The 14,475-nt window shown below is 38.0% G+C and overlaps 1 protein-coding gene across 49 annotated transcripts in view; it reads right to left on the bottom strand.

The window, feature by feature from the left end:
* Nucleotides 1-283: 283 nt before the first annotated feature.
* The window catches only part of PCM1 (pericentriolar material 1), a 101,107-nt gene continuing 86,915 nt past the window's right edge, over nucleotides 284-14,475 (bottom strand). For all 49 annotated transcript variants that reach the window (XM_055348858.2, XM_055348855.2, XM_055348869.2 and 46 more), the window contains 5 exons: nucleotides 14,258-14,330; nucleotides 13,298-13,554; nucleotides 2,578-2,670; nucleotides 2,373-2,487; nucleotides 284-405 (listed from right to left, as the gene is read on the bottom strand). In XM_055348858.2, coding sequence (XP_055204833.2) covers nucleotides 380-405; nucleotides 2,373-2,487; nucleotides 2,578-2,670; nucleotides 13,298-13,554; nucleotides 14,258-14,330 — 564 coding nt within the window. In that variant the 3' untranslated portion in view covers nucleotides 284-379. The remainder of the gene's footprint in view (nucleotides 406-2,372; nucleotides 2,488-2,577; nucleotides 2,671-13,297; nucleotides 13,555-14,257; nucleotides 14,331-14,475) is intronic.

Genomic DNA, 14,475 nt, shown 5'->3' with positions numbered 1-14,475 from the left:
AGCAGCCTAAAGTTATATAAAACATTGAATTGCTGTATAGAATTCAACATAATTTCCAAAAAAGATACTTTATAGATAAGTCCAAACTTTATTTAAAACTACATTTTAAATTCGTTACCAAACATCACAATGGGGAAAAAAATCAAGACCCAAAAAAGAAGGGGGAAAAAAAAAACAAAAACAGTGTGTCAAGGCTTAAATCTGTCCAGAATTCAGTTTCTGATGTTTTAAACTACCATGGGGAGAAATGACCACACCTATCAAAAAAGCAGTGTCAAACTAATTTACATTTTTATACAGATCAGATGTTTATTTAGTATTGTTTTCATATATGCATTGAGTATGTAAGGACAGAGTTAGATGACCCTCTGAAGACATCTCATATACTCTGGGCTCCCACCGTTTCTGAAAAACAGAATAATAATGCTTTATAAATTACTTATCAAATTACTAGAATTTAACATTGTTCTCTGTCATTAAAGCTTTTACTTTTAATATAAGGTTATTATAAAAGAAATCCTAAGTTAGCTTGCTAATACAATTCCCTAATAGCACACAGTAAAAAAAGAATAGGTGAGGTTTCTGAGTCAACAAGGCAGTCTGAGCAGATACTTCGTGTCTCTCTAAAAACACTCCACTAGGGAAAGAAAACAACTATAGAACAGAATAAATCTAGACCAACAAAAGACTGGTTGTGAGAAAAGAGAAGAGGGGATATCAACAAATTACCAGAATGCTCAATGCAGATGGAAGCATACCCAATGACAGTGGAGGAAGCTGCAGCTCAAACACTTGCAAGAGGCTGCAACTGAGAAGGGTACCATATTCTAACAGGTAGAAGTGGGCTGAAAACAGAAATTAACTGAAGGTCTGATATCTGAAGGGTCTTTCCTTCTCCTCAACTCCATTTCCAGGAAAAACAAAAACAATGAGATATCATGTGATTTTCATCAACTGATGAACTGATGGAGAACAACAAAAAGAAAACCCTTTGATCCTGATGCAAGAAACACTGAGTGGCTCCAGAGCTGTGTTATTAGACTCATACAGAAAATCTGAGACTATCGCTTGGCTCTACAATGAATGATATTTATATAGAAGCAACCTCAGAGAAGGTATATTTAATTATATTACAAAACAAATTTAATTATATTACAAAAACAAAATGTAAGCGTGTATAATAGCCTTAGTAATGTAAGAATATGGGTAAAACTGAACAGAGAACCAGGAAGAAAGCAGAGGAGGAGCAGCAAGGGATAATGACCAAAGTTGATGGAACAAAATGCACATATACTTAACCAAAATTGAAAGTAAAAAATAGAACAAACAAAAATAATATGAACACTGAGAGGAGGAGAGAGAGGTAGGGCTAGATACATACTTGTCATCGGGTAGAAAAGGTATTAGCTGCATCTTAAAAACTAAGAATCATAATATTTAGAGTTATAGTCTCCTAAAGAACTAAAAATCAATAATAAAAAGTGGGTTTTTGGGCTGGGCACGGTGGCTCACGCCTGTAATCCCAGCACTTTGGGAGGCCGAGGTAGGCGGATCACGAGGTCAGGAGATCGAGACCATCTGACTAACTTGGTGAAACCCCGTCTCTACTTAAAAAATACAAAAAAATCAGCCAGGCGTGGTGGCGGGCGCCTGCAGTCCCAGCTACTTGGGAGGCTGAGGCAGAAAAATGGCACGAACCCGGGAGGCGGAGGAGCTTGCAGTGAGCTGAGATCACACCACTGCACTTCAGCCTCGGTGGCAGAGTGAGACTCTGTCTCAAAAAAAAAAAAAAAAAAATGAGTTTTTGCTATTTATAATATTTTTGTACCTTTCTTAAACCATGGGCATGTCTAAATTTTTTTTTTTTGAGATGGAGTCTCGCTCTTTCACCCAGGCCGGAGTACAGTGGTGCTATCTCGGCTCACTGCAAGCTCCACCTCCTGGGTTCACGCCATTCTCCTGCCTCAGCCTCCCGAATAGCTGGCACTACAGGCGCCCGCCACCGCGCCCGGCTGATTTTTTGTAGTTTTAGTAGAGACGGGGTTTCACCGTGTTAGCCAGGATGGTCTCCATCTCCTGATCTCGTGATCCACCAGCCTTGGCCTCCCGAAGTGCTGGGATTACAGGCGTGAGCCACCGTGCCCGGCCGGCATGTCTACATTTTTTAAAACTAAAGATTTTAATAGAAAAAAATTATCTGACACTGTTTTATAAACAGTTGAACTAAAATTCTTACAGAATTATACTTTCTTTCTAGTATTTGGCTTAAATCTCCCAGGTCAGTAGTAGCATATTTAAAAAATAAAACACAATAGTAGTATGAAGATTCAATGATTTTTCAATATGGCAAGATTTAAATTGATAACTCTTACCAGGTTCTTTTAGTGTCGCAGAATTTCCAGCTAATTCTTCGGTCTGCATTTCACATATTTCACCAGATAAATGGTTCTTCTGTTCTTCTTCTACCATTTTCTTTCTTAGATCTGCCTTTGGAATGAAAATTAAAAATACAAATCATTTTTCATTTTAACAATATTTGTTATGTGAAGACAAATTTAATTAAAGACAGCTAAATACCTCTGAATATATTGTCAGTTTCAGTGGTAAATCTTCAACTTTTACAAAATCTTCTTCATCAGACTTTTGACTTATATTACCAGACTCTGCTTCCTGTAATGTAATGGAAAAAAAAATACATACTCTAGATCCAAACCAGTCATCCATGTGAAGAAATAGTGAATTATTTTCTCAGTAATTCTATCATATTTCGTTTTCTTCTACATTCAGCTCTATGAATAATTTAGAAATATGCAGTTCACAGGAAAAGCTACATATCACAGCTGTGAAACATACTGTCAAGCTGTTACCATTTTGTCAAAAAAAAAAAAAAAAAAAGGCAGGGGGGCAGTTCATACATGCTGAAGAAATAGTTACAACCAAGACTAAAAACAGAAAGACAACTTTTGTTTTTTCATGTTTACTGAACACATGAAAGCTGTACCCAGGAGAATGTAAGTAACCACTTACAAACTTTTCAGTGTATCAACTCTGATGGGGCTCAGTTAGAAAGCTGATGTATGAATTTAGTAACTGTCTTTTGTGATCACCTCAAACTGTTTTTCCTAAACTCGAATTCTATTTTTTTCCCTCCTAGTTCTCCCTTCTGATTTTTAATAGTATCATAATTCTACCAATTATCCAAGTAGAAATCTTAGGTTTTTCTTCTTCTTGCAGTATTTCTCACCCTGCTCCTGTTCAGCTTATATTTCATACTTATATAACAGTAGATCCCCAATCTAGCTTGATAGTATATGCTATAGTCATCAGATTAATCTTCACAGCCCATAAATTTGACCATTTCACTTCCTTGCACAAAAACATTCAGTAGGATCCCTGACTAAAATTCAAATTCAAGAGCTTTTATAATCTACCTTTGACTTAATTTCAATTAAATGTCTTCTATGGCAACTAGACAATGATCAGATAAGAATAAATCTAACCGGTAATTTTCGAAGTTTTAAATGTATAATTGTACTCGTAGTGAGGCAAACAAAAGAGTTAGAAGAGTTACTCTTTGTACTAACGTTTTTCAAAGATTATAAGCCCCCTTTCTAAGAAATTATGAAATCATAACTGTAAATACATATTTAAGAAGAAATTTTTTTTAAGACACAGGGCCTCACTCTGTTGCCCAGACTGGAATGCAGTGGGGGCAATCATAGTTCACCATAGTCTAGAACTCCTGGGCTCAAGTGATCCTCCCGCCTCAGCCTCCTGAGTAGCTAGGACCACAGGCATGCACTACCACGCCTGGCTAATTTTTAATTTTTTGTAGAGACAGGGTCTTACTATGTTGCCCAGGTTGGTCTCAAACTCCTTTTAGTTCTATCCAACAAAAGCATTGATTGGAAATGACCCAAGTTAAGTTTCACTTATGTTTGCAATTCAAGGAAGATGAAGGCTGTTTTAAAGGCCTTTGTTTTATGGGGGTTTTGGTCAGGTATTTTCAGGCCTGATCTCCATTTTAATTTTGCTTTAACAATTCCCCCCTTTTGGCTGCCCTCTCAGCTTGAGGGTGGCCAAATGGAGTAGCATTATCCTGTAACCACTACTGATGCAGAAGTTGGGATGAAAAGTCAGGTAAAGTTATCATCATCAAAAGTTATGTTGGGATTCAGTCATGCACCCTCCATCAAGTTTACACAGTGTTAGCTTCCCTGATGGCAATCATCTGACGTGTGAGTGGCTGCTGGAAAGCATTTAAACCCCTTGTGGGGATATAAAGCACAAGGGAAGAAAACACAGTTAACTGTAGCAAGAACTTAAAGATCCCTCTAAGCAAAGATTCCCAGGGGCCTAAAATTTAACCAACTGAATAAATCAATGGAGGAGGCCTTGCTTATCTGATAAAAAAATTCTGATTTATTAAGATCTTTTAAATTTGGGGCAACAATATCTAATTAACATAAAAACAATACGTTTCACCCAAAGCTCATCCCTGTGAGCAGCTAAACTTCTACTGGAGTTCCAGTGAGACCAAATGACTCATCTCAGATTGTATTGCTTGAAGAGTATCGAAAGTATCATTAAAACTTTTTTTCAAGGGTTGCTGAAATATCCATAAGCCATTTTTCCAATTCAGAGACTGCCAGCTAAAGAAAAAGCGATCTTACCAAAGAACAAAATCTAGAACCCCTTCATATATTCGAGTTTGGGAGATCACAGGGAGTTCTTTTGTAAGGGGTCACTTCATGTACAAACAACCCCAGATTAAGAATTTCACTACCATTTAAAGAGTCATACCTGGTCATTTTAGGTAGGAAATAGCCCAAACCACAGTGTCCAGACCATATAGGTGAAAACATTTATATATTTTGTTGCCATACAAGATGAATAATCCAGTATTACTGAGAGAAAGGGGCAAAGGAGATCCTATTACCCACCAATTGGGAATGATGTGATTGTCATGGTTATTCTCTGTCATATCTGCATCTGCACACTCCCAGGTAGAATGGTTATGATTTAAATAGAAAGAGGAATAAAAAAACACTTCTGTGTATTACACATGGGTACCATCGCCAAATAAGGATGACTTGTTTCCTTTTCAAATATGCCCTGAATACTGATCTTAAAAACCCTATTGTATACAGTGAAACTACAGGGGTATTCCATTTGCCTCTAGAGTTTCCTTTGAACCAATGTCAGTTTCAGTCAGTTCTCTACTAATATAGTCAATGGTATCATGGTGAAGTTCTGATTTTAAATATGTGTCATTATAAAGGAGAGCAGTCTCCCTAATTTGTGTTAAATCATAAAGTCTGAATGCATATAGGGAGACTGGAACCCTGGCTAGATTAGGCCCAGTTCCATTAAGGTTTTCTGTCCATAGTGATAAAATTACCAGCAATAAAATCAATAGTAGTTACAGGACATACCTTTGCTTCTGTAACTTCTTCCCAGTGCCAAGTCAGTCAACCATAAATATCAACCAACCTGCTAGGGGAAGGATACCAAACCTTTTCATAAAACCAATTGCTCACCCAACTGTGTGTGGGAGTAGATTTCGGTATTAGTTGTGATTCCATTCATCTATATGACTACATGGCCAGCAATTGCTTTGGTTGAGTGACAGTGGCTATTCTTTGAACATCAGACCTTAGAGGATATTCTGTTTGAGTAGGAAAAGTTCCCAACAAAAGTTTGAACATTTTGTGTTAATGCAAAACCAAATCAAAACTTAATGAGAAAAGTTAAATGTAGTCTTGCTTCATTGTGGTGGGAAGTTGTTTACTTCATGATGCCATCTGCTCCTAGGGAAGGCGTTCCCTTATATATCTTTAAGTCACCTATAGGTTGTCAAGTCCAAGAGTTTAAGGAAGCTCTCTCTACTTGAGAGAGATGGACCCAAGGCTCAAAACCCTGAAGTTTTGCTGCATTGTGAGTAGTAAGAGCTGTCTGCTATAGTCCTTTCCAATGAGGCTCAAGGGCAATTTTTCTCTGCTGTTGTTTCCAAAAGATCCAATCTCCACGTTCTAAGTTATGGAAGCCAGTCATAGATCATCATTGGTAGGCAGTTCACAAAAAGCCTCCTTCAGCTGGTAGAAATATACTTTTGCATAATCCATTAAGGTCTTAGAGTATTGAGTCATTTCAGAGCTAACAAATACAGGTGATACATGGGGTTCTAGTATTAAAGGCATAGGTCTTCCAGTTATTTCATAAGGGGTCAAATTTGTGTTTTTCTGTAGGGGTTGATGTAATTGCCATTAGGGCTAGTGGTAAAATTTTTGGCCAAGGTAATCCAGCTGACAATTTAGCTAATTTTAGTTTCAAGATACAATTTGTCCATTCAAGCTTTCCAGAAGACCAAGGATGACAAGGCCCATGGTAGTGCCACCGAGTTTGAAAATCCTGTTTATCTGATAACCTGTTCAGGAAAATGAGTTCCCTTATTACTGGAGATCTCTCCAGAAAAGCCCCATAAAGGAAATACATTTCCTAAGAATTTTTTGCTACTGTTGTGGCATCAGCCTTTCTATAAGGGTAAGTCCCAATCTATCTTGTAAACAGGTACACTACCGCAAGAATGTACTGATACCTCAATGAGGGTGGCAACTGAATGAAATCCATCTGCAGACCTACATATGGTCTAGCAGGTGGTAGAAATCTTAAGGGTCTTTCCGGCTTTATGAGTTTGACAAGCCACACTGTTGTAAGCCATTTCTGCTTTCATAATCTGAAATGTTTTTCTTCACCATGATGGTTTGTGGAGTGCAGGGCCTTTAATAATAATGACAGTTTGAAGGACTCAGGAAGGACCAGCTGGCTGTCTGGGCCTTCACTGAGTCCTTGTTGAGCATGAAATTTGCAACCTTTAAGATTCCATTTTTGTTGTTTCAACTCAAGTGCACAGCATTGTTTACTGAACAAATTATCCTGAGTGATTTGATCTTGGTCAATTCTGTGGAGTTCATTCAAAATGCGTATTTTGTCAATTTCAGACTTGGCCATAAAAGTCCACACATGCATTTCCTTGATACTCAGGTTCAGTCCTATGAGCATGAACATCATTTTTATTAAGAGCTACTTGTGAGGGCAGCAGAATAGCTGAAAGAAGCTCATCTGGCAGAGGTCCAGTACTGATGGGGGTTCCACTACAAGTGAGAAACCCTTTGTTTCCACAACATTCCAAAATCATCACTCACTCCAAAGGCATACCTATTATCTGTATAAATGGAAAATGATTGGCATTTTGCTATATGGTTAAGTCTTAGATCATGTAATTCTTCGGGTTGTCCTGACTTAAATTGAGAAAGAGTTCCCTTTTCTATTAGTTCATACTGAGTTGCTACAGCATGTCCTGCTCAGTATTTCTCCTCTACAGTTTTTTCAAAGGATCCATCAATAAAATGTATTTATTCAGAATTATTTAATGAAGTTTTCCATAAGTCAATGTGAGGAGTCAATAGTTATGATACCACACACACACAGTTTTGGTCTTCCTATTGTTCGGACAGAGGCAGCAAAGTGGTAGGGTTAAGCAGACTGACATCTGAGATACAGATTAGAAGATGACAGGAGGATATCATAAAATGTTAGTCTACTTATTAAGACATGTTGGATCTGACTGGAAGGTAATGAGCTTTCAACTGCATGTGAAACTTGTAGGTAACATTTATTCCCTAATACTAGGTCAGATAAAGTTTCTATCAATTTAGCTGCTACTGTCACTGCTTTTAGATGGTTTGGATATGCTCTGACAACTCGATTTAACTGTAACCTATAATAAGCAATGGGTCAGTAGCTTCCTCCACGTTTCTGAGTAAGGACTCCTAAGGATGGATTATCACATTTGATAATCCCAAAGTGAAAGGTTTTAAATAACTTGGGTATCCTGAACCTGGAGGGGTGATAAGGCCAGGTTTATTTTATTGAAAGCTTGTTCCTAATTATCTTCCCATGGCAAAGCTCTGGGACAGAGATTTTTCTAAGTTCAGGCAAGGGGGAAGCCAGCAGAGAAATTTGGGATTCAAGATCTACAGTATCCCATAAGACCAATGAACTCCCTTAACTGCCTTAGTTGTGGGCCTAGGGGACCCTTGGATTGTTATTATTATTTCAGTTAAGAGGAAAATTCCCTCTGCAGTCAGATCATGTCCTACGTAATGGACCTTTACTCTACAGCAGGGATCCGCAACCCCCAGTACCAGTCCAGGGCCTGTTAAGAACCAGGCCAAACAGCAGGAGGTGAGTGGTGGGGGGTGCCAGCGAGCCAAGCTTCACCTTTATTTAAACCTACTCCCATCACTCACATTCTCACCTGAGCTCTGCCTCCTGTCAGATCACTGGTAGCAACAGATTCTTGTAGGAGCTTGAACCCTACTGTGAACTGCTCATGCCAGAGATCTAGGTTGCGTGCTCCTTATGAGACTCTAATGCCTGATGCTGTGTCATTATCTCTCATCATCCCCAGATATGACCATCTAGTTTCAGGAAGACAGGCTCAGGGCTCCCACTGATTCTGCATTGTGGTGAGTTGTTTACCAATTTCATTATATAACATAATAATAATAGAAATAAAATATACAAAAATGTAATGCATTTCAATCATCCTGAAACCATCCCCCTTACCCCAGTCCATGGAAAAACTGTCTTCCATGAAACCAGTCCCTGGTGCCAAAAAGGCTGAGGACAGCGGCTCTACAGAACTAAAGTTTTGCCATTGAGGCCTTATGTCCATTGTAAGCTAAAAGTATGAAAGATTATCTACATGTAGACAGAATACAATTTCTACGAATTGTAAGGTTGACAGGTCTTGGTATAATGTCTGAGAAAAACAAGATAGAGCTTCAGCGAACCCCTGTGGCACTACAGTCCAAGTATATTGCTGGTTCTTCCAGGTATAAGCAGAGAACTACTGGCTTACTGGAATACTGAAAAAGGCAGAGGAAAGATCGATCACACTGTGAACCATTTAGAATCTGTAGGCACATTAGATAACAAAGTGTTAGGATTTGGAATAGCAGGAAATCTTGGATTGACAACTTATTGTATGTAAGTCTTGAACAAATCTCCAACTTTGTTATATTTTATATATATATATATTATATATATATTATATATATTATATATAATATATATATTTTATATATATATATTATATATATTATATATAATATATATATAAAATATATATTATATATATATTTTATATATATATATTATATATATATTATATATATTTTATATATAATATATATTATATATATATTATATATATTTTATATATATATATATATTTTTTTTTTTTTTTTTTTTTTTTTTTTGAGACGGAATCTGGCCCTGTGGCCAGGCTGGAGTGCAGTGGCATGACCTCAGCTCACTGCAACCTCCACCTCCCGAGTTCAAGCGATTCTCCTGCCTCAGTCTCCTGAGTAGCTGGGACTACAGGTGTGCATCAGCACGCCCAACTAATTTTTGTATTTTTAGTAGAGATGGGGTTTCACGATATTGGCCAGGATGGTCTCAATCTCTTGACCTCGTGATCTGCCCGCCTCGGCCTCCCAAAGTGCTGGGATTAAAGGTGTGATGGATTTCTTAACTGTAGGATTACAGTATTATAGAGACAAGTACAAGGAATTGTTTTATTAAATCCTCTATAACTGGGTAAAGCCCTTGGATTGCCTCTGACTCTAGGGGGCATTAGGGCAATTTAGGCAATGGCTTGGAATAATATATTTGTATTTTTATAGGCTTACCACTTTTAATCTTCCCTTTGTCAGTTGAGAAACAAGCCCACAAACATCTGGGTACTTCAGAAAGGTCTAGGTTGGTATAAGAGTGAGTTTCAATATGATCAATTCCTGCTTGTAGGAAACAGAGCAGTTCAGGTTTAGAAGGGTCAGGAAGCTCTAAAACTAACTTTCCTTCCAGAGAGAACTTTATGTGCCCTCTCAATTTAGTGTCATATTGTAGGAAGGCATGCTTTTCTGAGACTAGCCCAAGTGTCATTTAGACTGGTTCACAGAGGATTCTCTGAACTTGATTGGAAACATGAAATATTTTCTTTCCTCCAAGGGATTGGCTGATTTATTAGGATGGGGTTGAAAGTGGATAAGGTATCCACCAACACTGTACATGACTCCCACTGATGCTGATCTTAGTTTCCCCACATTTATTTAAGGGCCTTATGGAGAGTAACATACCAGAGAATCCCTTGATGTCCCATTGGTGTTGATTATTGTCTTCAGAGTCAAACCCTTGGGAACTTTTTTTTTTTTTTTTTTAGATGGAGTTTTGCTCTTATTGCCCAGGCTGGAGTGCAATGGCACCATCTTGGCTCACGACAACCTCCGCCCACTGGGTTCAAGCGATTCTCCTGCCTCAGCCTCCTGTGTAGCTGGGATTACAGGCATGTGTCACCACGCCTGGCTAATTTTGTATTTTTAATAGAGACAGGGTTTATTCATGCTGGTCAGGCTGGTCTTGAACTCCCGACCTCAGGTGATCCGCCTGCCTTGGCCTCCCAAAGGGCTGGGATTACAGGCATGAACCACCATGCCTGGCCCAGCCTTGGGAACTTCATCTAATGAGGAAATAGTCTGGCCCAACACGGGTAGGTCCATTAGAGGACTGGTCAAGCATGGAGAATCTTTTCTTCAATGGCCTGTTTACAGACACTGATTTTTTTCTAGATCTAATGGTCTCTCAAAATGTTCAGCTATGGTGACTAATATAGCCGTATCAGTGACTTGCCATCCAATCTTGTGTTTTTTAATCAAGTCACCAGACTCTAGTCAGAGACTATTAATGAATAAAACCATAAAAACCATTTCAGTTCCCGCAGGAAATACTCCCTGCTGTATTTTAAGACCAGAATGTTTAACAAATGAGATTTCCAATCTAGCCGTGTAATCAGAAATAGATTCAACTTTTTGGACTAGTCAATCTTTTGTGGAAAGACCATGGGATAGCTTCTAGATGTTTTCCAGTTGTTTTTGTAGCATCTTTTGGGCTATCCACAGAAGTAGCTCTTAAAGGGTTGGCAATACTCTTCTGAGGCTTATGCCATCCTGCGGTAGTCATCCATTAACATGCTTCCCCAGTGGCTAATATCATGCGTAGAAACTGACAGAAATCAGGAAGCCCAGGGTCATTCTAAATCTAAATTCCTCAGCAAACTGTTTTGGATTTTCCTTGGGATTTGGAAAATCTTTTGCTATGGCTCTGAGTTCAGCTTTTGACCCAGAAGTAAAAGTAGTTACAGGAGCCAGACCTCAGTGTCCTGGCTGAGGGTCTAACTAAGCAAAGCATTAGCCTAACTTCCTTTCTGTCACATCGTCCAGAGTGAAAGGGTAATTGTGCAAAAGGATTAAGATGACTGAACAAATGGGTTAGTGGACTCAGAATAATTAGAGGAGGGATAAGCAGAGTAACAGGTCAAAATCACTCCCTACATACAATTCATTTTATTTTGGTTGTCAATTCACCACTTAAGCTTTTCATCTGTCTTATTTGCCTTTAGCAAGGAATCTTTTAGAGAGGCAATTTTGGAATTATGTCTTTTAGAAGCCTGTATACAACAATCAAAAACTGCTTCCCATTGTTTCTGAGGCATTTAGGATCCCTTCTTTTCTAATGTCCCCATAAACGATTTTATCTAGATTAAAACTTCTCCACTGTAACTTTAACTCTTCTCTGGTAAAGTGTAACCATTTCTCTAGAAAGGCATAGTTAAAGGCATAGTTTCATGTTCCTAATTTCTAAACATAAAATTTGCTAGAGCTCTAGAAAGAGGGGTCCCAGAGTCTTTAGGTGTTAATGAACCCTTAATACCCTATCTTTCTAAACCTCACCTACCTGAGGCTGCCAACTGGACCCAGTCTAGTTACTGTCAAACATCTAGTTTGACCTCTGGATCCAGTAAAAAATAAAATTACCCGGCTGGGTGGGGTGGCTCACGCCTGTTAATCCCAGCACTTTGGGAGGCCGAGGCAGGCGGATTACAATGTCAGGAGATCCAGATCATTCTGGCTAACATGGTGAAACCCTGTCTCTACTAAAAATACAAAAAATTAGCCGGGCGTGGTGACACACGTCTGTAATCCCAGCTACTCGGGAGGCTGAGGCAGGAGAATCACCTGAACCCAGGAGGCAGAGGTTGCAGTAAGCCGAGATCACGCCACTGCACCCCAGCCTGGATGACAGAGCAAGACTCGGTCTCAAAATACAATTACTCAAATAAACTCAGAGAGCTCAGGACACAAACTGTGGAGCCTGAAATCCAAGAGGGACTTACCCAGGACCTCCAGATGCAGCGAGAAAGCAGTGAGCACAATGGACACCTTTTGCCTGGTTCCTCGATGCTTCCAGAGGCCACAGGGGGTCTCTTTCAAATCCTACTCTGACACCAAACTGTAAAAGACAAATCTGAGACACAATAAAATTTTAGAGTTTATTTGAGTAAGAAGCAATTCAGGAACTGGGAACACCACACCAAAAGAGATTTAGTGTTCCGCTGACAAAATATCAGAGGCAAGTATTTATTTGGAAAATGTGGAAGTAAAATAAATTATTTGCTTGGTTTGCAATTACAAAATTGTCTTTTATCAAGTACCTTCTCAGAAAGTCCCTAGTCACATATCCATATGTTAGGGGGCTACTTATGACAGGCTGGGGTTAAGCTTTGGTTCTAACAGAAGCATTTATCAGAAATGACCCAAGTGAAGTTTCATTTATGTTTGCAGCTTAAGCAAGATTAATTACTTTAAAGGTTTTTGCTCTCCTCTGCTCAAGTATTTTTCAGACCTGGGCTTCACTTGAATTTTCATTTAGTACTATCATGAGTACAGATTTCCTAGTTTTTTCTTTTTTGTTTTATCATTCACTATATAAAGATTCTGTTGTCAAACTGTTTTATTTCCTATCCCAAGTGTAAACCTTTAAGTTTATTGAAAATTTGCAATATATTCTAAACAGTTGAGAAGAATAGGTAGTATAAAGGATAAAGGAGGATTCATGCATCATTACCACTTCAGATCCGAACTTAAGATGAACTCTTTTTATCCCTTTGGTTCTCAAAATTATAAAACATAAAACAGCATGTGGGTTTTGAGATGGTCATCTTAATTCACTATGACCCTTCTGCTAAAAGTTAAAGTGTGAATTAGAAAAATGTTCCAACATGTTCTAAACCTAAACACAAAATGGTTTATATGTGGAGAATGCTAATCTGAAAATGAAGAAATATGCACAGAAATGAAAAGTAAAAATATTTGGAAATGTAAATGATACATACATAGTCATTCACTAACACTGGAGATTCAGTATCAGGACTTCCAGCCAGAGAGCTTTCAGGAGTTTCCTGAGCAGATTTAACTTCTTTGACTCTAGGCACTAAGGGTTCCATTTCAGGTAAACGTAACGGCAAAGGGTTAGGCTGTTGAGCTGAATCAACAGTAGCAGGTGAGTCCTTATGGGCAGCACTATTTAAAGGTTGCTCATCTTCCAAGATATTGAGGTAACAGGGTTTCACAGGACAGTTATCTTGGTCATCTGTCATCAAAAGAAAGTCTTAACATTAGTGTAATGCAAAAAATGTTAAATTTTACTCTATTATACTAATAAAGACAATACGCCTGAATAAAAGCAATCAAGATATTTAAGACCAAAAAGAAAAGGCAACTACAAATTTTCCTTATCAATGGTTCCCAAATTTAGTTGATCAAAATCACCTGGGAGCATTGGTGCCCAAATTTAGTTGATCAAAATCACCTGGGAGCATTTTAAGACTCAGATTCCTGAAATCCACCTGATTTCTAAAAAATTAGCACTTTCAGTAATAAGGCCTACAATTGGATATTTTTTTTAAATCTACCATATTTGTATCTAAAGATGCTCTTGACAGAATTTTTGTCTGTGCAGGTAAATATTTGTCACCTTTTCTTTATTGTTTATAGAAACAAATTCTTACGTTTTCTACAAAGGATTTATAGGGAGAAGAAAAATATACATCAGGTCCTAGAAACAAATTCTTACGTTTTCTACAAAGGATTTATAGGGAGAAGAAAAATATACATCAGGTCCTAGAAACAAATTCTTACGTTTTCTACAAAGGATTTATAGGGAGAAGAAAAATATACATCAGGTCCAAAGTACTTTCAAACTAAGAATTTTAGTGTTTTGTTTTGTTTTTTTTTAGCTTTTAAGCAAATAAACGAAATTATCTTAAAATCAAAGACTTATTTAGATTTCTTACTTTTACTAGTGGCTTCTCGTTCCAATGGGACATTTTTGCTTTCTGCTGTCTTTTTAAAGTCATGTTGTAGGACCTAGAAGGGAAAAATGTTTTAATAGCAGGGCCTGAAATATATGGTCACTATAAAAGAGATGATTACTAGTGTGTAGTTTTTGTCCAACCCAAGACCTTCATACAAAGAAATTTAAAAGTATCTTCTAAAACTATTTCAAGGAGGC

The sequence above is a fragment of the Gorilla gorilla genome, chromosome 7 (assembly GCF_029281585.2).
Source record: "Gorilla gorilla gorilla isolate KB3781 chromosome 7, NHGRI_mGorGor1-v2.1_pri, whole genome shotgun sequence".
Lineage (NCBI taxonomy): Eukaryota > Metazoa > Chordata > Mammalia > Primates > Hominidae > Gorilla > Gorilla gorilla.
The sequence above is the reverse complement of the archived record's forward strand: the minus strand, read 5'-3'. Positions and strand labels throughout refer to the sequence as shown.